At 32.9% G+C, this 24,853-nt stretch overlaps 2 protein-coding genes and 1 long non-coding RNA gene across 4 annotated transcripts; 1 reads left to right on the forward strand and 2 right to left on the reverse strand.

Annotated features, from left to right (window-relative positions):
• Window positions 1-2,823: 2,823 nt before the first annotated feature.
• LOC107888607 (wall-associated receptor kinase-like 22) lies at window positions 2,824-8,043 on the reverse strand. Of its 2 annotated transcripts, none has more exons than XM_016812774.2 (3): window positions 5,740-5,940; window positions 4,476-4,650; window positions 2,824-4,179 (listed from the first exon to the last, which is right to left on the reverse strand). In XM_016812774.2, exons 2-3 carry the CDS (start codon window positions 4,648-4,650, stop codon window positions 2,987-2,989), a joined length of 1,368 nt encoding a protein of 455 aa, XP_016668263.1. In that variant the 5' UTR covers window positions 5,740-5,940; the 3' UTR covers window positions 2,824-2,986. The 2 variants fall into 2 exon arrangements, with proteins under 2 accessions (XP_016668263.1, XP_016668262.1); XM_016812773.2 differs by lacking the exon at window positions 2,824-4,179 and adding an exon at window positions 7,085-8,043 and having other exon boundaries at window positions 4,496-4,650; window positions 5,740-6,543.
• Window positions 8,044-18,055: 10,012 nt separating this feature from the next.
• Window positions 18,056-21,566, forward strand: LOC107888610 (uncharacterized). Its single transcript, XR_001681421.2, has 2 exons — window positions 18,056-18,512; window positions 18,806-21,566. It is a non-coding gene; the product is annotated as an uncharacterized lncRNA (long non-coding RNA).
• Window positions 21,567-23,035: 1,469 nt separating this feature from the next.
• On the reverse strand, window positions 23,036-24,796 carry LOC107888608 (wall-associated receptor kinase-like 1). Its single transcript, XM_016812775.2, has one exon. It carries the CDS (start codon window positions 24,690-24,692, stop codon window positions 23,562-23,564), a length of 1,131 nt encoding a protein of 376 aa, XP_016668264.1. The 5' UTR covers window positions 24,693-24,796; the 3' UTR covers window positions 23,036-23,561.
• Between the last annotated feature and the right edge of the window lie 57 nt (window positions 24,797-24,853).

Below are 24,853 nucleotides of genomic sequence, written 5' to 3' on the forward strand. Positions count from 1 at the left end.
AATTTATAGGTTTTAAATTTTCATTTTTCTATATTTTAGAATTTTTAAGTTCTTAAGGTTAGATTTTAAAATATTAGAATTTTAACTTTAATTCAGCTTTAGTTTAAGAATTTTACTTTTTTTTAGTTAACTTTGAAATTTAGACAATAATTGTAGAATTTTGAATTTTTTAGATATTTGGATATCTTCACAGTTTCCTCACAATCAAGCTAAAGTTTTCCAATTCAACTTTACTCACAATTTCCTCACAATCAAGCTAAAGTTTTCCAATTCAGAATCTTTTATGGAAAAATCAACTCTCCTCATCACATACAATCTTTATTATATGTAACCCCCTTTTTTTTTCAATATAATATATGTGATTTATGTTGAATATATTCAATATATTTTGAAATACCAGCAAGCTAATAACCATGTATACATCATTAGCAAGAAAAATAAACAATATCAAATTTGTTCCCACAGTATTTATGGACCTGCTATATGATGAGAAAGAACTCAGAAATCTTTTTTCAACTTAGTTTTTTTTAACAATAATAATACACTTTAGAATTATTTAGAAAACATCCAAGCAAAACTTAGTCCACGATCAATGCTTTTTCACTTGTTTTTTATTTTTTATTTTAGTCCTACATTTTAGATGTTAGGATGTTAATAGATTAATTTGATTTTAGTCTAAAATTTTGATCCAAAGGTCTTTCAATTTATAGGTTTTAAATTTTCATTTTTCTACATTTTAGAAATTTTAAGTTCTTAATGTTAGATTTTAAAATCCTAGAATTTTAAGTTTAATTCTGCTTCATTTTTAGAATTTTACACTTTTTTTTAGTTAACTTTGAAATTTAGACAATAATTATAGAATTTCGAGTTTCATTTAGTATTATATATTTGGAAATAATTTTTTCCTTTAGATTATAAGTTTATTGGGAGTCAATACTAGAATTTCAAAACCTTAAACACTAAGTTTTGTAGGATTATTTTCGAATAGGTTTTGTGAGGGTACTTTTATCTTTTCTACACGTAACTATACTCTTGAATCCAGATTTGATTATGAGATCGTTGCTTAGTTTTAAGATTTTCCCTTACATTTGTCTTAGGATTAACCTTAAAACTTTGGGTGATAGGTGACTAATCAACAAAACTTGAATTGCTTAATGCCAACTTCACTTTTTAGATTTTCATGTCTAGCTTGTTAAGTTCATCCTTAACATGTTATAACAACTTAGCGACTCCACTGTGGACTTTGGTTTCGAGAGTTGATCTACTTTAGGGCTTGACTTTAAGGTTTTTGTTGTAAGTTGTATATGTGACTTTATTGATCAATTGATGTGAATTTTTCTTTCTATTACTTGTGATTATATTTGCTGTAAATTGTCATTCACTTTACACATGAATTTGATTCTATTCCCTATATGTCCTATTAGGAAGAGAGGTCTCAAGCTTTCATGTGGTCATTTCCATACTATAAATTGTATTTTTAAATCGATAGTAAATTTACCATTTATTTATTTATTTCTTGAAGCATTTATACGTCTATATATATAATTCATTAAAAGTAAAATATATATATAGTCTTCAATGGTTCAAATATTTTTTTAAAAAATCAATAGTACAAAAATTATAATTCAATTTTGTTTAAATCATATTGGATTGTCCGGTTGGACTAGGAATTGATCAAGATATTGATTTGGAAAGGTAAAAAAAAATTATCTCATATGTAAACTGGGCTAAAAAAGTTGAACTAGTTGAATTGTATTTTATAATTATTAATGTTTTTATTTTTATGATTTTTAATAATTTACTTTATTTGAACCGAATATACTGCAAATCGATGGCCTAATTGATTCGATCACTGATCTGATAACAAAAACGTTGATATAATATTCAACTTGAATTGTAAGATTTTTTTTTTGTTAAATTAATTGTAAGCTTTTTGAAATTATGTTCAAATTTAATTTACTCCAATTTAATTTGGATTCTTCGACTTAAAAATAACCAAGCTTATTTAAGCTAAACCTAAGTAGTTTACGTCTCTAGTATTTAATATTATTAGCTTCTAATGTCACAAGTATTACATGTGATTTTACGGATTTAATATTTAATTAATTTTTAAAATATTTTATTATTAATTACATTAATTAACATAAAATCATATTTCTTATTTAAATTATTGGATATAATTAAAATATATTAAATTATTATAAAAAAATATATTTCTTAAATTATTTTTTGTTAATAACTTAATGTTACACAATTCTATATATATATATACACACACATATATGCCGGAAGTAATGGATGCTCAATTATCTGTCAATATGCAGCCTTGATTGGATTTGTGTTTTTGTGTGTTTCAAATATAATTTTTGTTGGTTTTTCTCTATTTGATGTTATTTTCTTATGGAATTGGATGTTTAATGCTCGTTTGTTTATTTGCAGGGGAAATCTGAAGAAGCATATGAACAATCAGAGGGGTTCCGAGGATAGGAGTTGAAATTGAAGGTTCGAGAGTTGTGGATAGAGTAGTAATGGCGTCGGAGAAAAATGGCTATAAGGGTATATTGGATTCTGTTAATATCCCTTGCTTTATTTACTTGTTCTCGCTCAATGAAGGCTTACTATTACTATGAAGAGTTAATCACCTCTTCTTATTTCATCTTCAGATATCAGAAGAAGAAGAAGAAGAAGGTCAATGATGAAGAAGAGCAAAAGGAGATGTGGATAATTAGGGTTACCTTTCTTTCGATGTATGGTATCCTTGGATTTTGTATCCCTGTTTGGAGGTCTTTTTTATTAATGAATTCATCGGCTTAGCAAAAGAAAAAGAAAACATATCAGAACTTGTATAATAAATACCTTCAAGAGGTCAAATAACATTGAGTGTAACAAGTATGAATTTTTGGGCACTCCACCAATGTGACAAATAGAGAAGCTAAAGGCTATCAATCAAGAGAACTTGTTTTAGGAGTTTTGGAAACTAGAAAGATTAATTTAATGGAAAAGTTACACTGTCGGTTGTAATTGTCCTAGACATTGAACAACTAGGATTGGTCTCCCCTGAATGGATCATGTCATCTATTTCAGATTCTTCATCACCACATTCTTCAATAACATTTCCACCTGAAGCTTTAACCAACTCTAGCTCCATTGCTACTTGTTTCATGGTGGGTCTTTTCTTTCCATTAAGATTCAAGCATCTTTTTGCTAGCAGAGCCACTACTATAATCTCCTGTTCTGGACCATCCTTTACTACCATTGGATCAATAATGTTAAACAAGGAATTCTCCTGCATTGAATCCAAAAAATAAGATACCAAGCTTCTCACTGGCTCTGATTGTTCTGCGGAGATGGGTTTTTGTCCTGTTAAAAGCTCAATAAGAACAACTCCAAAGCTATAAACATCACTCTTCTCTGTAAATTGACTTGATCGAAAATATTCGGGATCCATGTATCCAAAAGTTCCTTGCACCCGAGTGGTTAGATGCGTCTGTTCAAGTGTAACTGATCTTGAAGTTCCAAAATCTGATACTTTTGCCCTATATTTATCATCCAAAAGTATGTTACTAGATTTGATGTCTTGATGATAAATAGGAGCAGAAGCAGCTGAATGCAAATAGAACAAGGCATTGGCAATTTCGATCGTAATTCGTAAACGCATTTCCCATGTCAATGGTAATTCTTCATTTTGGTTACGAATGAGATCGTATAATGTACCATTTGGGATGAACTCATACACCAATAGAGGAACTTCAGCTTCTAAGCAACACCCTAAAAGCTTAAACACATTCCTGTGATTAATTTGAGATAAAATTATTACCTCGTTAATGAACTGTTCAACCTTCTTTTCAGCAAATTTCTTTCCTTCCACCATTTTGGATTTCTTAATAGCGACAATGCTTCCTTCTATTAGCATTCCTTTATAAACAGTTCCTTGACCTCCTTGACCAAGGATTCGATTCTCATTATAATTATCTGTCGCCTTTTCCATCTCTTTTGAAGTAAACAACTTAATTTTTTCAACATTACCTTCATTGCTAGACAAATGTTGTTGCAGTAACAAACCTCCATTCCTTTTGAAGTATTTCTGCTTCAACATGATTTTTTGTTTTCTTTTGAGGACTTTGTACATACTCCATGTTGCGAGTAGTAAAAATAGTGTACCAACACTAGTGCTGCAACCTATATAGATATAAAAGTTAAAGGTGAATTTGAAAATTAAAATACAGGCTAAAAAACCATGAAAATGTTTCAATAAAGTTTTACTCATATTTGATAGCCATTCATTTTAAATGAACAATGAGAGAACCTTATTACAGCATCCATTACTTTGATATTTAACTTTTACAAATTTAATGATAAATGATTGTTACTGTATCACACATTCAAAAGGAAATAAATCACTACTTTGAATTGACATAATCCAATAATCAAAATGATTCTACTTTAAAAATAAAATATGTAAATTCATCACGTACCTATGATAATGCTTTTCAAGCTACGAGTGTTTTGAGTCCGTATTTTGCGCTCACAATAAAATCCCGTACTATTGTATTTATAATGAGGAGGGCAAGATTCTGACAAGCAATAGTTGCTAGGGGTATTCAAACAAAGGAGTTCGCAAAGATAATGCTCACATTTCCCATCTGTCATCTATGAATTGAAAAAAAATGCTATAGTCATATAGTTCACTTAAAGTATCTGAACGGTCCTTATACTATATGGACTAGATTAAATTAGTCCTTCCATTATTAAATGAATTAATTTAATCTCTATACTATTAAAAGAAATTAAATAAGTTTAAGTTATAACAATGTTAACATTTACTATATAAAAATTCATTTAAATTTTTTTTTCAATTGCTATTGAATTTCAAACAAAATATTTCATTTACAAAACTATAAAAAATTTAAAAATAATTAACAAATGTTAACTCTATTCTTTGACTTTTTTTATTCTTTTTTACGGCACAGGGATTAGGTTAATTAATTTAATAGTAGAAGGATTAATTTAATCAAATCCCTACAATAGAGGGACTTTTAGATGCATTCACCCATATAATTCAATAGATATTAATTAAGTAATGCATGCAAAAATAGAAGTTATTTTGATATCTAATTTCATTTTCATTTTGTTGGTTCAAATTATGCTTAGGGGTATTCTAGCAATATGTATACAAAACCCTTATTTGAAAAAAACAAAATTTAACATATGAAAAAAAAAATTCATTGAGTTAAAATATTAGCTATCATGCTGCTTTGTTGAAACTTAGTTATATTCCATTTTTTTTAGATTTTACATAAAATATAAAATGACAAAATCTCTCATAATGATATTTGTTCTTTTATAAAAATAATAGATTTTCATAATTTCTTAACTGAGTCGAGACTTAGTTGACGAGTAATACCAACTCAATTAGCCCTTTAAAAAATAATACGAATTTAAGGCACACTCATGATGAGTGGAAAAAAGTTATGTAATAAACATATTTATTAAAAGCTTATATAAGTATCAAATGAATTCTTGGTTGAAATGATAAAGTTAAAATTTAAAATTTATTGTGTGAAAAGTTTCTCACCATGTTAGATTTATTATGGATATAATATAAAAATGTAAAAAAATCAAAATACCCTTAAAATAATATAACTTAATTTGTATATAAAAAAGATATTTTAATAAATTTTCAATTGAGATAATATGGATGTAAGAAAAAAAAGTTCTCTAAAAAAAGTTAACTCGTACCTTTGCATGACTTCAAATAACTGATATCATTGATAACCTTGCACGCACATAGATGATTAGAGCTCAACCTCGACCAACAATATTCACCATTGGATGTACAAGAAGTGTCTGAACTATCATTCAAATAGCACTCTCCAAACATTGGTGTGCCCCATTGCAGTTGCGTTGGGATATGCGTCCTTTTACTTATATCAAAATCATCTAACTTGGAGGTTAGATCAAAACTAAAAGAAATCAAGGAAGCAAATTCGCATGATCTTTTCCTCCTATAATCACTAGAATCAACCCTACTACTCATGTTTACAAAGAATGAACTGAGACCCTGAGGAATAGGAATAGAACAGCCAACAATAGAGGAAGTCTTGTTGTGAATCCTGCAACTTGGTTGCAAACATCCGCCTATAAGATTATTTGTTTCGTTGCCAAAAACAGTAACCAAATTACCGCAACCGGAAGACCAGAAGACATTGAAGAAATTTGAGTAGTAAAAGCCAGTGCCTGTTAAGTTGAGACTCATCCCACTGTGATGGTTTTTTGAACAGTTTAAGTAAGTTATTGGATGGTTGACCTTGACGATGCCATCCAGAAAACTAAAGTCAAGTATTTGCAGATTCATGCCATTTATGTTTAATAAAGGCACTTTTTCCCCATTGGCGGTTTTGTTGCAAATTACCTTAAACCCGTCATTGGAATTATCTTGGCCCTTCATTCTAAAAGGATAGAGAAACGTAACATTCCCACATGAATCTACATTGTAGGTGTTGATGTTGGTATGTCCTAATCTTGGTCTTCGTCTTGTGCATCCTGCGGGCTTAGCAAGAAGGAAGTAAATTGCAAAATCTACTAAATTTATGTACATCCAATTTTTGTAGGAAATAAAAGCAATGTGTCATTAAAAAAATTTATAATTATCTAAAAAGAAGGTACATATGCTAACAATCTATTCGCCTAATCACAAAAATATTATATTGTAGATATGAAAGTTTAGATTTCATCTCAAACAATTCCATTCTTTATCTCTAATTATCAAAATAAATAAATATTTACTTAAAAAGTCATATTTAAAGTGTTACAAATTTTAATAAAGGATTTCTTATTATCTTATGGTTGAATTTGATGTCATTCAATATTTCTAATTAAAGATACTTGCCCTTCAAAAACCTTGAAGGTATAAGTTTTTTATGTAAAAACTTTTAGGTATAAATTTTTGAAAAAGAAAAATATTAATATACAGAATGAATGATTGTAAAGATTGATTTTAAACAATTAGCAAAATCTATACATTAACTTAATTAAAAGAAGAAAAATGAAAGCCAAGCAATTGAAGTGACAACGCGTGACTGACCTGGGTCGCCGCAATAGGTGGAATTCCAGCTGAGCACGGCTGGAAAATGCGTGGTTCCAATATTGATGCCAGTGGGTAATGGGTAAGCAGGAGGGAAAAAGTTATTGTTAAAGATGAAAGCAGATGCGCATCTTTTGCTGTCAGGATACATAGCTGTCATGTTTACAGTATAGGAAGTGAAATTTCCAGTAAATTCAGTATAGCAGCCAGATTCAGAAGCATCATCGTCACACCTTGGTTGAACGCAGCCGGCAAGTGAATCAGATTCTTTACTTAAAATAGTAGCCAAATTTCCGCAACCTACTGACCCGAAATTATTCCTGTTACTTGAGAAGAAAAAGGGAGTGCCTGAGAGATCCATACTCACACTAGCCTCGTTTAGATGATCACAATTAATGTGAGTAACTGGATTACTGATGAGAACGGCGTCGGCGTCTGCGTCTGAATATGTGGAATCAAGTACCTCCAGCTCGATGCCATTTACGTTTATGAATGGCTTTTCCCCACCAGGGGTCGGTTTGCAAGTCACTCTAAACCAAGGTTTAGTATAGCAGCTTCTATTGATTCCAAAAGGGGAAAAAATTGTAACATTTCCGCACACTTCTTCTCCACAGGCAGGTTCTTGAGATTCTGCAGCTTGTAATATTGGGCATAACAGGAAAAGGAAGAGGAGTAGGAGGATGAAGTGAAAACCCATTTCCGTTGTTTGAGGGAAATGAAAGAAGATTTAGATTGGGTTACTGAAGAAGTCAGATTTTAAAGAAACAGAAGCAGAGTTAAGTAGCATTTTGTTTTCTTTTTTAAAATTAGCAGCACTACATCTGAAAATAAATTATAATTTTTTAGATGTAAAAATAAACAAATAATTCCCAAAACTGCTATCAAATAAATGTCCATACATCTTCATTTCAAGATATTATATAAATTACAAATATCCTATACTTTATAATTCAATACACAAATCAAACTCCATAGATAAGAATATTAAATACTAGCATTTAAATGCACAAGATACAAGAATATTAAATATTTAACAACATACTGCACATGTTACAATGCATTTAAATGTCACCATTAAACATTAATCTGAAAGTACAAACAAAGGTATTCATACTTTATAGCTCATCGATTTTATTGTTTGAGCCTTTTTTATGGATTGTAGTTGCCCAACACCATTTGGTCCGCAACATGTGAATATATTATGGATAAAGTATTGTAATGCTGATTAAATTACTCAATTTTTAAAAAATTACAAAATAGTCATTTAATTATTAGTAAATTTCTTTTTTGTTATTCAATTATGAAATGTTACAAAACGATCATTCAATTATTTAATTTTATCTTTTTGGTCGTCATCTGACTAATGTAAAACTAGAAACATCCAAAATTTTAAGATAGTTGGTTGACCAAACAAAAACAAAATTAAATATTTGAGGACCATTTTACATCTCTTTGAAGTTAGGTGAATAAAAAAAAAATCATAATTGGATGACAACTAATGAACTTTACTCATATATTATATTATATTATACATGTAAAATAACCTTATTTGCTAAGAGCCAAGTTTTTTTTGTCCTTCGTCCCTTCTATTAGGGGTGTAAATGAGACATTGATACTTGCAAGATTACTCAAGTTTGTGTTAGGTGTGGGTCCCACTATGTGGGAAACCCATATTTTCTGTCACAATGTTTTGCCTTCTTTTTTGATTTTGTCAAAAGCCAATTTTTTGGCCTTTTAACGTGGGAGTGGGCAGCATTCTTAATTGAGAGCAAAAATTCTCAATTACATCCAGAGAGAAACAGAGAGTGAGATTGAAGCTCGTTGGAGAAAAAGAGAGAATAGAAAAAAAATCAGTTTTTCAAGCTTGGTGCAGCAGTGATCAACTCCTCAAACGAAGGTCCATCCGTGGTTCGATTGAGCTGATTTTTGGACAACAGCTAGGTGATAAGGTGTTCTTGACTTTGTACGGTCGGATTTTTCATCAGAGACTTGTAGCGTCGGAAATACCCATTTTTCAGCAGCTACGTTTTTGGTGATGTTCTCTCATTTTTCTCTCTTTTGCTAAAGATTACATATTGTTAGCCTTGTCGGAGTTGAATGCTTGTTGTAGGCTTGATATTGTGATCTTGTAGTCGAACATTTGATGATAGTAGAGCTCTTTATCGGACTCTAAAGTCCCGTGGTTTTTACCCTTGATTTAGAGGGGTTTTCCACGTAAAAATATCGGTGTCTCTATTTATTTTTGTTGTGGTTGCATTAGTTGATTTGTGGTTGATTAAGGTTGCTAGAGAACATATCTTGTGCTATTGTGCTTGCCATAATTTTTGACAGGAGTTATAAGGAGAGAAAGAACATCGGTTGTGCTTTCGCTTTGTTTCGGTTGTTCAGTTTCTTCCCAACAAACTGGTACCAGAGCTTGGTTATTGTGTCAGGTAATTATGGAAATTAATACGAGCAAGATGATTATGTTGAATGGCACAAATTATCAACTTTGGCGTAATAAAATGAAGGACTTGTTGTTTGTGAAGGCTTTGCATCTTCCGGTCTTTACTACTCAAAAACCCGATTCGAAAAGTGATGAAGAATGGGAATTTGAGCATCAACAAGTGTGTGGCTTTATTCGGCAATTTGTTGAAGAAAATGTTTACAACCACATTGATCAGGAGACACATGCTCGAACATTGTGGGAGAAGCTTGAAAGCTTGTATGCTTCGAGGTCGGGCAATAACAAGTTATTTTTGCTGAAGAAAATGATGGCGCTGAAATATAAAGAAGGAATGTCTATAGCTGACCATGTTAGTGAATTTCAGAGTGTGATGAATCAGTTGCTTGGTATGGGTGTCAAATTTGATGACGAGATTTTAGGACTTTGGTTGTTTGCTACTCTACCAGACTCTTGGGAGACCTTTCGAGTCTCACTCATTAATTCTGCCCCACAGGGTATTATTACTTTGGATTTGGCTAAGAGTGGTGTGTTGAATGAAGAGGTTAGAAGAAGATCTCAGGGTTCTACATCACAGTCAGAGGTGTTGGTTATCGAGAACAGGGGGAGAAACAGAGACAAAGATGGAAAGGGTAGAGATAAAAGCCGAAGCAAGTCAAGATCGAGATACAAGAATCTTGAGTGTCATCATTGTGGTAAGAAAGGTCATATCGAGAAATATTGCTTCAAGTGGAAGAAAGAGAACAAAGGTGGTGGTGATAAACACGATCGAAATGACGATAAAAAATCTGAGCGTGTTGCTACTGTTACTCGTGAAGATCTGTTAGTTATTTGTGATGAGAATTTGGTCAACCTAGCATGCGACGAGACTAGTTGGGTGATTGATACTGGTGCATCACTTCATGCCACGTCGAGGAAGGAATTCTTCACATCTTATACTCCTGGTGATTTTTGGGTATTGAAGATGGGTAATGATGGTTTGGTTTCAGTTATTGGTATGGGAGATGTTAGCTTGGTAAGTAACAATGGAACAAAGTTAACTCTCAAGGATGTCAGACATGCACCGGATGTCCGTTTGAATTTGATTTCTGCAGGAAAACTTGATGATGAGGGATTCTGTAACACCTTCAGTGAAGGGCAGTGGAAGCTGACTAAAGGCTCATTGGTTGTGGCTCGAGGAAAGAAGAGCTCAAATTTGTACTTGATGCAAGCTTTGACTTCTCGAGAGACGGTGAATGTGACACTGAATGACAACTCAACTGAGTTGTGGCATAAACGACTCAGTCACATGAGTGAGAAGGGGCTTAGCTGTTTAGAGAAGAAGAATCAACTTTCGGGTTTAAAGAATGCTACACTGAAGAATTGTGCTCATTGTCTAGCAGGAAAGCAGAAAAGAGTTTCATTTAGAAGCCATCCTCCTCATAGGAAATCAGAGTTGCTAGAGTTGGTCCATTCAGATGTTTGTGGTCCGATAAAAGTAAGATAACATGGTGGTGCACTTTACTTTGTGACTTTCATTGATGATTGTTCAAGAAAGCTATGGGTTTACACTTTGAAGTTTAAAAATCAAGTCTTTGAGGTGTTTAAACAGTTTCAAGCATCAATTGAAAGGGAAACTGGGAAGAAGTTGAAGTGCATTCGTACTGATAATGGTGGCGAGTACACAGGGTCATTTCATGAGTATTGTCTACGACAGGGAATCAGACATCAGAGAACACCACCAAAGACTCTACAGTTAAATGGGTTAGCTGAAAGAATGAACCGAACATTGATTGAGAGAGTCAGATGTTTGTTGTCAGATGCAAAGTTACCAAGATCATTTTGGGCTGAAGCTTTGAATACAGTGACACATGTGATAAATCTGTCTCCTAGTGTTCCTTTGAAAGGTGATGTGCCAGATAGAGTTTGGTTTGGTAAAGACGTGTCATATGATCACCTACGTGTGTTCGGTTGTAAAGCATTTGTTCATGTTCCAAAGGATGAAAGATCCAAGTTGGATGCCAAGGCTCGACAATGCATTTTTATTGGTTATGGTCTAGATGGTGAGTTTGGTTATAGACTCTATGATCCAGTTCAGAAGAAACTCGTGAGAAGCAGAGATGTTGTCTTCATTGAGGATCAGACCATTGATGACATTGATAAGACGGAGAAAGTGGATTCATAAGGTAGTGGTGACTTGATCGATGTGAATCCGGTTCCCCTAGACTCTTCATCAGATCCTATCCAGGATGATGTGCATGGTGATGTTAGTGGTGACCATCAGACTATAGGTGACTTTGATACTCCCATGGATGATGTTGTGAATGATCAACAACAAGCACCTATAGCTCCACCAACAGTTCCACTTCGAAGGTCTTCCAGAGATCGACGATCTTCTGTCAGGTATTCTCCTGATGAATATGTTCTTTTGACTGACGGGGGAGAACTTGAATGTTATGAAGAGGCTATGGAGAGTGAATGCAAAGATCAGTGGGTTGAAGCGATGAAAGACGAGCTTCAATCCTTGCATGAGAACCATACTTTTGAATTGGTGAAACTGCCTAAGGGCAAAAGAGCTTTGAATAATCGGTGGGTTTACAGGTTGAAGCAAAAAGAGAAGTCTTCATCTCCACGATACAAAGCTAGATTGGTCGTCAAGGGTTATACTCAGAAAAAAGGGGTTGATTTTGAAGAAATATTTTCTCCGGTTGTGAAGATGTCCTCTATCAGAACTATACTGAGTTTGGTAGCTTGTTATGACCTAGAGGTTGAACAAATGGATGTGAAAACTGCTTTTCTTCATGGTGACTTGGAAGAAGAGCTTTACATGGAGCAGCCAGAGGGTTTTGTTGCACAAGGGAAAGAGGACTGTGTGTGCATATTGAAGAAGAGCTTGTATGGTTTGAAGCAAGCTCCAAGGCAATAGTACAAGAAGTTTGAGTCTGTTATGGGGGAGCAAGGCTACAAGAAGACTACTTCTGATCATTGTGTGTTTGTTAAGAGATTCTCTGGTGATGATTTTATTATTCTTTTGCTCTATGTTGATGATATGCTTATTGTTGGTCAGAATGCTTCTAGAATTGAGAAGTTGAAACAAGAGTTGAGTAAATCCTTTGCAATGAAGGATTTGGGGCCAGCAAAGCAAATTCTTGGCATAAGACTGACACGTGATAGAAAGGCCAAGAAATTATGGTTATCACAAGAGAGGTACATTGAGAAAGTACTTCAAAGGTTTAGTATGGACAAAGCTAAAGCGGTGAATACTCCCTTTGCTATGCACTTTGATTGAGTGTTAAGCATAGTCCTTCCACAGAAAAGGAGAAGGAAGAGATGCAGAAAATTCCTTACTCTTCAGCCGTGGGTAGTTTGATGTACGCAATGGTTTGCACGAGACCAGACTTGGCTTATGCCGTTGGTACAGTTAGTCGGTTTCTTTCTAATCCAGGCAGAGAGCATTGGAATGCAGTGAAGTGGATTATGAGATATCTTCGTGGCACTTCCAACATGAAAATTTGTTTCGGTAATGAGAAACCTGTTCTTGTTGGGTATACAGATTCAGACATGGCCGGAGACATTGACTCGAGGAGATCTACTTCAGGTTACTTAATCACTTATACAGGGGGAGCTGTGGCATGGCAATCGAGACTGCAAAACTGTGTTGCATTGTCCACCACCGAATCAGAGTTCATTGCAGCAACCGAAGCGTGTAAGGAGATGCTTTGGATGAAGAAGTTTGTGCATGAGCTTGGTTTTACTCAGGAGAAGTATGTCCTGTACTGTGATAGCCAGAGTGCTATTCATCTTGGTAAGAACTCAACTTTTCATGCTAGATCTAAGCATATTGATGTGAGGTACCATTGGATACGAGATGTTCTTGAAGCTAAGCTATTAGAGCTTGAGAAGATACACACTAATGATAATGGTGCTGATATGTTGACGAAGGCCTTACCAAGAGGAAAGTTTGAAGCATGTTGTTTGACCTCTGGCATGGAGGCATTCCCCACATAGTTGGAGGGGGAGATTTGTTAGGTGTGGGTCCCACTATGTGGGAAACCCATATTTTCTGCCACAATGTTTTGCCTTCTTTTTTGATTTTGTCAAAAGCCAATTTTTTGGCCTTTTAACGTGGGAGTGGGCAGCATTCTTAATTGAGAGCAAAAATTCTCAATTACATCCAGAGAGAAACAGAGAGTGAGATTGAAGCTCGTTGGAGAAAAAGAGAGAATAGAAAAAAAATTAGTTTTTCAAGCTTGGTGCAGCAGTGATCAACTCCTCGATCGAAGGTGCATCCGTGGTTCGATTGAGCTGATTTTTGGACAGCAGCTAGGTGATAAGGTGTTCTTGACTTTGTACGGTCGGATTTTTCATCCGAGACTTGTAGCGTCGAAAATACCCATTTTTCAGCAGCTACGTTTTTGGTGATGTTCTCTCATTTTTCTCTCTTTTGCTAAAGATTATATATTGTTAGCCTTGTCGGAGTTGAATGCTTGTTGTAGGCTTGATATTGTGATCTTGTAGTCGAACATTTGATGATAGTAGAGCTCTTTATCGGACTCTAAAGTCCCGTGGTTTTTACCCTTGATTTAGAGGGGTTTTTCACGTAAAAATGTCGGTGTCTCTATTTATTTTTGTTGTGGTTGCATTAGTTGATTTGTGGTTGATTAAGGTTGCTAGAGAACATATATTGTGCTATTGTGCTTGCCATAATTTTTGACAGGAGTTATAAGGAGAGAAAGAACACCGGTTGTGCTTTCGCTTTGTTTCGGTTGTTCGGTTTCTTCCCAACAGTTTGAATCCAAAAAAATTCGAATTCGATTTAGTAATTATTGAGCTGAGCTCAAGCTATCAATCAAGCCAAATTCTAACTTAGTAATACTTGACTTGAATAGCTTGTGAGTCTTAATATGTTTTTCATATTTTTTATATTATTATGTTATTGCCCTTAATTACCGAGTCAAATTCGAGTACAAAAATTGATAAACAAATTTAATCGAGTTCCAGTTCAAGTAGCTCAATTATATCTCAAGTGAGCTCCAACTTAATAGCAGGTGTTCGATTGAACTCAAATCGAGTATCAAACTCCAAATTTTAAGTTGAGCTTACCAATATTCAAATTCGACTCGGTTACACCCGTACCCTCTACAAGCTAATCAGTATAGCAAGTATCTGCCCCCATAAATTTTGCAATGCACCTCATTTGTTCTCGTGACATCTTCTTTTCTAATTCTGTACACATTAGAAATTTCCAAGAAAAATTTGCAGAGAAGGAAGATAAAATGAAATCTGAAGTTTATTGATAATTTCCTCACAATCAAGCTAAAGTTTTCCAATTCAAAATCTCATCACATACAATCTTTATTGTAAGTAAGTTTTTTTTTTCGATTTCAATAAAACCATCAAGAACAATAAACAATATCAAATTTGTTCCCACGATATTTGTGGACCTGCCGCTGTAATTTCATCTTAAATGTTCAATATTTCTTGCTTAAAGTAATAATTAAGAGTTGTGTGAATGACTAACTTTACGTGTGGGGTTTTATGATGGGAAACAACTCAGAAACCTTCTTTCTGTTGGTGTTAAGCACAAAGTGCAACCAAGTTCAGCTTTGACTTGAGCAGCAAGGCTCGAGACTTGCAGAAGAGACAAAAACAGAATTCAAGAATGGAATTGAAAGCAAAGAAAATAGATGGAGTATGCGGATGAAATCTGATTGATTTTCATTAAAAACAAACAAAGGCATTAAGCCATTACATATACCAGACAAGATCGTCAATACAAAACAAGTTTTCACCTAAACAAATACCTAACACCACTAAATTACATTGAAACTTGCTAAATTAACTTATACATGTTGCATTGCTGAATTTTCAGTCAATCAACACCTAATTACATCAAGAAAGAGTTACCAACTAAGTTCAATTCTAACTTGATTACAAAAAATATGACTTGAAGTAACAAAACAAGTTGAAATTGGACAGCAACATTGAACTTCAGCTGCTGCATGCATGGCTCGAGTGCATGTGCTGCTCCTTGGCTGCATGTGTTGCATGGAGACCAACTTCAACACTTTCAACTTAGGTTTTTTTTTTTTAAAAATACACTTCAGCAAAACCTAGTCCATGATCAACGCTTTTTCACTTGTTTGCCAACTTACTTTTTTAGCTTTTAGAGACCAACAAAACATGATTAATTGTTTCTTAGACTCATCTAATTAAACGCGTTTTGCACGATATGATAACAAAGAAATTCTTAATTTTGATCCATTTTTTTTGCTTTCTTTCTATGTGAAAAACAATAGTCAATATGTTAAATTTCACGAAATTCCGATAGAATACCGCAAAAGTTTATAGACAATTAAATTTTTTATAGCGAATTTCATATGGAAAATTCTAATTCAAGAGTTTGATAAGTCATTGCTGGGATTTTGGTAGTTAATAGGTTTTGAATGAGCTTGGATTAAGTTGAAAAAGAGGAGAAATTGAGTTAATTGAGATTTTTGGACTAAATTGCAAAGGAGATATTCTCCATAATAGCCAAAAAGTCGCTTCATCTACCATGGATTGATGGCCTAAACTAGTGAGATATTAACGGTTCTATTCCCGGTACACGGAGATAGTTGTTTCTGTTCTTTGGATTCAGTAGTTGGAAATTTTGTATTTACCCTACAAGCATCATTGCTGCTACAATGTTTACATCTATCAAAACATTGAGGATTAAGCACAAATTGCATATTTTAGCTTTCACATACCGTTGATTCTATACTTGATGAGTAGTAAACTTTTGTATAATTTTTTAAGAAAAATAAATTTTTTTTAAAAACTAAACAATTTATTTTGGGAAAGGTCCAATAAACTTAGATTTGCTAAATTACAAATTTCTTCAAGAATAGGATCTTTCAATAGATTTGAACCAAGGCTTATGTACTGCACCTTCGATAAACAACCAATACAAGAAGGGATTGTGCCACTTAATTTGTTTTGGGAGAGTGAAATGTACTCCAATGTCATCAAATAACCCAAAGCTAGGGGAATTTGACCAATGAGGGATAAAAGGTTGATCTTATTCAAAATCTCAAATTTTCAAAATCTTGAGGGATTGAACCTTGAAGTTGGTTACAATTAAGGTACAAAGTTAAGTATAAAGTCACAAGACCCCTCAAATTCCACAAATTTTGAGGGATTATATTATTACCATCATCAATCTGATACCTATCCAAACGTAAATGCTTAAGATTAGTCAAAAGCCCAATAAATGAAGGAATTTGTCCTGTAAGATTGGTTAAACTCAAATTTAAGCTAAACAGCTTCTTTAGATTCCCTAGTTGTAGAGGGATGGAACAATTAATTTTATAATTAATATTATAACGATATGAAATGCTAAGGTACTCTAATTAAGCTAGGTTTCCTAAAGGAGGAGGTAACTCACCGGATAAACCACATCTAGCCAAGTCAAGTTACTTCAATTCGAATAGATCACTTATTTGATGCGGGATATTTCCATGAAATTGACAACCACTAAGATCAAGAAGGACAAGATTTGGAAATGAAGGGAAATTTAATTTCCCAAACCTATCTCCAACCTCGGTAATGAACTCATAACATCTGTTAATTTCGAAGAGGCTTCCAGCAGTGTTGCATGATATGCCTGACACCTTGTAAGGTTGTGGAGCATTGCTGCCATAGGCACTCCACCACCCACTTTCTACCAGAACCATCACTTCGGACTCCAATGGCGACAAACATGCTATTGACACAATTGCAACAAAGGAAATTAGAAGGATGGTGACCTGCAGTATCCCTAGAATAAGGGAAATGGTTAAGGATGAGGCCATGTTTAAATTAGCTAAGTTTTTTCACCTGTTTTCCAATTTTTATTATTCTTAGAATTTAGATGTTAGGTTTTTAATAGATTTAATTTTATTTTAGTTTAAAATTTGGATTCTAAAGGTGTTTCGATTTATAGGTTTTAAATTTTCATTTTTCTATATTTTAGAATTTTTAAGTTATTAATGTTAGATTTTAAACTATTAGAATTTTAACTTTAATTCAGCTTTAGTTTTAGGATTCTAACTTTTTAGTTAAATTTGAAATTTAGGCGGTAGAATTTTGAATTTCATTTAGTATTATATATTTAGATATCTTCTTTCCTTTAGATTAGGTTTATTTGGAGTCAAGATTAGAATTTTAAAACCTTAAATATATTAAGCTTTGTAGGACTAGCTTCAGATAGATGTTGTAGGGGTACTTCAACCTTTCCTACATATAACCGTACCCCCAAACCTAGATCTAATTATGAGATCGAGCCTTAGTTTTAAGATTTTCACTTGGAATTGTCTTAGGATTAGTCTTAGAACTTTGGGCGATTAGTGATTAACTGACTATGTAACGCGCCCCAAAAAAATTGAGTTTTTGATTTGTAATTTTTTTTAAAGTGAAGTGATCTAGTTCAATGGTTATGTGTGTTGCTTGTGTGTGTGTGAGGTTCTAGGTTTAAATTTCCCTCTTTGAAATTTTTGTTATTTTTTCCCTATCTCTATCCTTGAACATCTGACTTAAATTTTATTCTCGCGCAAGTTTTAATAAGAATAAGTTTGTTAGTTTAAGGGTAAAACTTTTAACTTACTCTTTGATCTTGTGTTTAAATTTTTGTGTGAGCAAAATGGAATTATTTTTTGCTAATTTTTCTACGTGTAGTAGTATTTGAGTAGAATTTAAACTCTAGAAAGAAAAAAAAATCTATTTAGATAAGGATCATTTTAGCGGATAAGGGGGTAGTTTAATTTTATTCCCCCATTACTGTCGTCCACTATTTTCCCTTCTATCACGTCTGTTACTTTCTTTTCTTTCTTTTTATTTTATTTTATTTCCTTTCTGCTTCTTCCTTGCACCTTTCTTGTGATACAATCTCTATTTCCCTTTCATTCTTTTGCTCGTATTACCTTCGTGCTGGAAATCTGCCTTTCTGTGTTCTACCTTCAGCACTATTAATCTTCCGTGCAATTGAGCGTAAGTGTTTTGCTACTGGATTTTTTAGAGGTTTTTGAAGGATAAATTTGTTACTTTTATGTGGTATATATTTAATATGTGTGAAGCTTTGTTTAGGTGAGGATCTTGAGACAAACGTTTCTCTGATGAATTAATTGTTATTGGGAGTTGTTGCTCGTTTTGGGTATATAATCATTAATTGAGCTTGTGGTTAATTGGTGATGTTATTATTATCAATTGGCATTTGTTGTTGATTTGACGGATTAGTTTTAGAGAATCGTTATTGAATTGAACGCTCTAAATGTCGATTTCAGGTTCTAGTATTCGCGATGTTGGTTTCGTATCAGAAAATATTTAGGTGAGTGACTCGAGCCCCACTATCGACGTCGCACGGCTGTGTGGCAAACCATGTGAGTCACATGACCTTATGGGAAACCGTACGAGTAACACGATCGTGTGCTAAGTCATGTGCTAGACCATGTGGACCACACAGTTTAGATTGTTTAGGTCGTGTGGCCCACATAGACATGTATGAGGTTGTATGGATCACACGGGCTGGGCTAATTTGGCCGTATGGGCCACTCAGGTGTGTGGGTCCATTTCCTGAAAATGTTGCTTAATTTTGTACTACTGTGTTATTCATATTTAGCTACTCCGTAGAGTCCATATTGAACAAATATGACTCGAAAATATGGCATCCAATAGTATATTATTGTTAGTAATATGGGCTTGGTTTGTGAAATATGTTGACATGATCTGTATTCTGATGATGTTGATAGCATGATTTGATGTGAAAAATATGCTTGACATAAGCATATTTAATTTCTGTTAGTATGTGCATGTGCATTAGGGTGGAATATGATGTGTCAGAGGAAGTGCGATAGTTAATAAACTGCCTAATATGGTGGTTTTAACCATATATATCAGTTCTGGTGGCTTAGCTACATTTATCTGTTTCTAGCGTTTTACCGTATATTATATTTGCTAGCTGGTCCGCACTATTACGAAAAGTGGCATATGCTCACTTATAGGTGTGTGGGGTTGAATGGGTATTTAATACCCTATTTGGTGTGTAGGGATGGAGGGAGATGGTGTGTAGCAGATGAGAGTAGGATCTGATTTTTGCATCTAAATATGTGAATATGATTATGAAGATATATCTAAATCTGTTTTTGATTGTGCATATAAAAAAGGTATCAGATAAATTATATATGTATGATCTGTTGTTCGAAATATGTTACACACTGAGCTTATAGCTCACTTTTTGTTTGTTTTTCCCTTAGGTAACCTATAGACTTAGGGCGGATGGTATGGCTAGAGCTTGGTTGAAAATCATTGTTTTTTTTTCTAATTATTCTATTCAATTTAAAAAGTATTCACCATTGGACTATTTTTGGACTTTTGGGGATTTTTTATGTTTTTTTTGAATTGCTTTAATGTTTTAGATTATTTCAATTCAAACTGCAATGCACTAAATTTTCAAAATCAAATTACTATTTTCAAAACTCTATTTTAACTTAAGATTTCCATTGCAAAATTTAAGTAATGTATATGTGTACTTCTGGAATTAAAATGAAGTAACTGGAATTAAAATGAAGTAACCGAGTAAGGTAATTCTACTCTAAAAATTGGAAATATCATTTATAAGTATTGTTTTAAGAAACGCTTTAGAATTTTAAGTTTCTGGTTATCAAATGAACGTTTGTAATTTCTCAGAATTTGGCCATAACGTTTAGGCCAGGTATAGGGTGTTACATTTGGTGGTCAAACTGTTGGAGAGGACGCATTATCCTAAGCTATGTTGAGAGTGCTTAAGAGGGTCACTGGGGCCTATACTGGATCTGGTAGGTGAGGGTTAATAAGGGAATGAATTTGGTCTAATAGAGTGGAATTGTTTAGGGGTGTTGTTGAAGTAATATGAGCTTGGTTTGTGAAATATGTTGACATGTTTGTATTCTGATGAATTTGATAGCATGATTTGATGTGAAAAGTATGCATGACATAAGCATATTTAATTTCTGTTAGTATGTGCATTGGGGTGGGATATGATGTGTCGGAGGAAGTGCAACCAGTAATAAGCTGCCTAATCTGGTGGTTTTAACTTTATATATCAATTCTGGTGGTTTAGCCACATTTATCTGTTTCTGGCAGTTTACCGCATATTATATCTTGCTGCTGGTCTGCACTACTATGAAAACTGATATACTCTCACTTATAGGTGTCTGGGGTTGGATTTGATTTTATATGAATCTGATTATGAACATATATTTGAATTTGTTTCTTATTATGCATCTGAAAAGGGTATATGATAAATTACATGTGTCTGATTTGTTGTTCGAAATGTGTTACACATTGAGCTCGTAGCTCACTTTCTGTTTTTTTTTTCCTTCAAGTAACCAACAGACTTAGGATGGATAAGGTGTGGCGGGAACTTGGTTTAAAATCGTTATTTTATTTGTAATTATTCTGTTAATTTTAAAAAGTATTTTCCGTTGGACTATTTTTGGACTTTTGGGGACTGTTTATGTTTTTAGGATTTTTTTCGTTTTGAATTGTTTTAATGTTTTACATTATTTTAATTCAAACTACAATGCACTGAATTTTCAAAACTAAATTACGATTTTCAAAACTTTGTTTTAACTCAAGGTTTCCACTACAAAATTTATGTAATGTATGTGTGTTTTTTTCTGTAATTAAAATGAAGTAACCAAGTAAGGTAATTTTGTTCTAAAAACTGGAAATATTGTTTTCAAGTATTATTTTACAAAACACTTTCAAATTTTAAGTTTCTGGTTATCAAAGGAATTTCTGTAATTTCTCAAGATTCGACTATAACATTTAAGCTAGATATAGGATGTTATAAACTAAGCCAAAATTTGTTAATGACAACTCTATTTTTTAGATCCGTGTCTATTTTGTTAGGTTCATCCCTAGGCTGTTATCATAGTTTGGTAACTCCATTGAAGACTCTGGTTTCGAGAGTTGATCTACTTTAGGGCTTGGCTTTAAGCTTTTTGTTGTAAGTTGTATATGTGACTTTATTGACCAATTAATTTGAATTTTTTCTTTCTGTTACTTGTGATTATATTTGTTGTAAATTCTCATTCACTTTGCACATGAATTTGATTATCTACCTTGATCCGCTTTATTAGGAAGAGTGGTCTCAGGCTTTCATGTGGTCATTTTCACTGCATAAGTTGTTTATTTAAATCGATAGTAAATCTATCATTTATTTATTTATTTATTTCTTGAAGCGTTTGCATGTCCATGTATATAATTAAATAAAAAAATAATATATAATGTTGTATGGTTCAAAGTTTTTTTTAAAAAAATCAATAGTAAAAAAATTATAATGCGTTTTTTAAATCAGATTGGACTAATCAATTGGACTGGTAATTAATCGAGATATCGATCTAGAGAAAGTAAAAGATCAATTGATTTACGAATTGAGCTAAAAACAATTGAATTGATAGAATCCTATTTTATAATTATTAATATTTTATGTTTTTAAACAAATTTTTTGATTTGAAGTGAACAGACTAAAAATCAACGACCTAATTTGTTTGATCATTGATCCAGTTCAAAAATATTGATATAATATTTAACTTGAATTGTAAGCTTTTTGAAATTATGTATTAAGAGATTCCAATTTAATTTGGATTCTTCAACTTAATGATAACTGAATTTATTTAAGGTAAACCCAAGTAGTTTACAACTCTTGTATTTAATATTACTAGCTTCTAGTGTCACAGGTATTGTGTGTGATTTTGCACATTTAATATTTAATTAATTTTTTAAATATTTTATTTTAATTGCATTAATTAATATGAAATAATATTTATTATTTAAATTATTGAATATAATTAAAATATATTAACTTACAACAAATATATATTTCATAATATTAGCACAATTTTTGTTTCTGTCAAATATTTTTTACTAATAATTGTGAATATAATAATAATAATTAATTATTATTATTATTATTATGTTTAGAGTTCTATTCAAGTAATAACTCTATTATGAAATTAACACAATTTTTTAACTAATAATTGTAATTTAAATTCTAATTATTTTTTAATATGTGATTATTAGAACTTCTATTAAATTATAATTATTTTTAAATGTATAATTATCGCAACCTCAATTTTATTTTAATTTTTAATTAATAATTCTAGATTAAATATTATAATTATTTTTAAAAGTGAAATTTAGTAATACCTCGTCAAATCGCAAATTGAATAATGTAGGTTCTATAAATGGAGAAAACTGCAAGGAATTAGCTGGATTAGCATATTTGGATGGTTTTTATGGTTGGTGGAGCTTCTTTGAAGGCATTTTCTTCATATTTTGCACAACTATGCTTAAGTTATACATTTTGTGTTTTTACTTCTCTCGATCAGCCTGAGCTCATCGATATCATTTCGTTTAACATCCACAAGGAGCTGGTAATGCATAGTTAAAACTCAAGGAGCTTTGTTGTCGGAAATTTTGATAAATTCTTATTGCAAGAGAAGAGACTAAGCTAGTTTGTTTATTTGCAGGGAAAATCTGAAGAAGAATATGAACAATCAGAGGAGTTCCGACAGGATTTGAAATTGAAGGTTCGAGAGTTGTTGAAAGAGCAGTAATGGCGTCGGAGAAAAATGGCGATGAGGGTTTGATGGATTCTGTTAATATCTCTTACTTTCTTTAGTTGTTCTCGTTCAATAAAGGCTTACTATTACTATGGTGAGTTAATCACCTCTTCTTATTTCATCTTTAGATATCAGAAAAAGAAGACGAAGGTCAAGGATGAAGAAGAGCAAAAGGAGATGTGGATAACTAGGGTTACCTTTCTTTCGATTGATGCTATTCTTGGATTTTGTATCCCCGTTTGGAGGTTTTTTTATTAATGAATTCATCGACTTAGGAATAGAAAAAAAATACCTTCAAGAGGTCAAATAACATTGAGTGTAACAAGATATATGTATGCTTGGGCAACCACAAGACTCCACCAATGTGACAAATAGAGATGCTAAAGGCTTCAATCAAGAGAAATTGTTTCAGGATTGTTGGAAACTAGAAAGATTAATTTAATGGAAAAGTTACACTGTTGGTTGTAACTGTCGTAGACATTGAACAACTAGGATTGTTCTCCCATGAATGGATTATGTCATCTATTTCAGATTCTTCAACACCATGGTCTTCCATAACATTTCCACCAGAAGCTTTAATCAACTCCAACTCCATTGCTACTTGTTTCATGGTGGGTCTTTTCTTTCCATTAAGATTCAAGCATCTTTTTGCTAGCAGAGCCACTACTATAATCTCCTGTTCTGGACCATCCTTTACTACCATTGGATCAAGAATGTTAAACAAGGAATTCTCCTGCATTGAATCCAAAAAATAAGATACCAAGCTTCTCACTGGCTCTGATTGTTCTGCGGAGATGGGTTTTTGTCCTGTAAAAAGCTCAATAAGAACAACTCCAAAGCTATAAACATCACTCTTCTCTGTAAATTGACTTGATCGAAAATATTCTGGATCCATATATCCAAAAGTTCCTTGCACCCGAGTGGTTAGATGTGTTTGTTCAAGTGCAACTGATCTTGAAGTTCCAAAATCTGATACTTTTGCCCTATATTTATCATCCAAAAGTATGTTACTAGATTTGATGTCTCGATGATAAATAGGAGCAGAAGCAGCTGAATGCAAATAGAACAAGGCATTGGCAATTTCAATAGCAATTCGTAAACGCATTTCCCATGTCAATGGTAATTCTTCATTTTGGTTACGAATGAGATCGTATAATGTACCATTTGGGATGAACTCATACACCAATAGAGGGACTTCAGCTTCTAAACAACACCCTAAAAGCTTAACCACATTCCTGTGATTAATTTGAGATAAAATTATCACCTCGTTAATGAACTGTTCAACCTTCTTTTCAGCACATTTCTTTCCTTCCACCATTTTGGATTTCTTAATAGCCACAATGCTTCCATCTATTAGCATTCCTTTATAAACAGTCCCTTGACCTCCTTGACCAAGGATTCGATTATTGGTTGCCTTTTCCATCTCTTTTGAAGTAAACAACTTAATTTTTTCAACATTACCTTCATTGCTAAACAAATGTTGTTGCAGTAACAAACCTCCATTCCTTTTGAAGTATTTCTGCTTCAGCATGATTTTTTGTTTTCTTTTGAGGACTTTGTACATACTCCATGTTGCGAGTAGTAGAAATAGTGTCCCAACACTAGTGCTGCAACCTAAATAGATATAAGAAACATAGTTAAAAGGTATATTTGAAAAATAAAGTACATGTTAAAAAACCATGAAAATGTTTCGATAAAGTTTTATTCATATTTGATAGCCCTTTA

This window comes from Gossypium hirsutum, chromosome A09, assembly GCF_007990345.1.
Source record: "Gossypium hirsutum isolate 1008001.06 chromosome A09, Gossypium_hirsutum_v2.1, whole genome shotgun sequence".
Classification (NCBI taxonomy): domain Eukaryota; kingdom Viridiplantae; phylum Streptophyta; class Magnoliopsida; order Malvales; family Malvaceae; genus Gossypium; species Gossypium hirsutum.

Bases quoted from the DNA above. Each gene is read 5' to 3' on its own strand.
- LOC107888608 (XM_016812775.2), bottom strand. From the start codon at position 24,692: ATGTACAAAGTCCTCAAAAGAAAACAAAAAATCATGCTGAAGCAGAAA.
- LOC107888607 (XM_016812773.2), bottom strand. From the start codon at position 7,781: ATGGGTTTTCACTTCATCCTCCTACTCCTCTTCCTTTTCCTGTTATGC. The intron at 6,544-7,084 runs GTCAGTCACGCG...CTAAGCCCGCAG, and splicing joins CACCTATTGCGGCGACCCAG to GATGCACAAGACGAAGACCA. The intron at 4,651-5,739 runs GTACGAGTTAAC...TTCAATTCATAG, and splicing joins TTATTTGAAGTCATGCAAAG to ATGACAGATGGGAAATGTGA.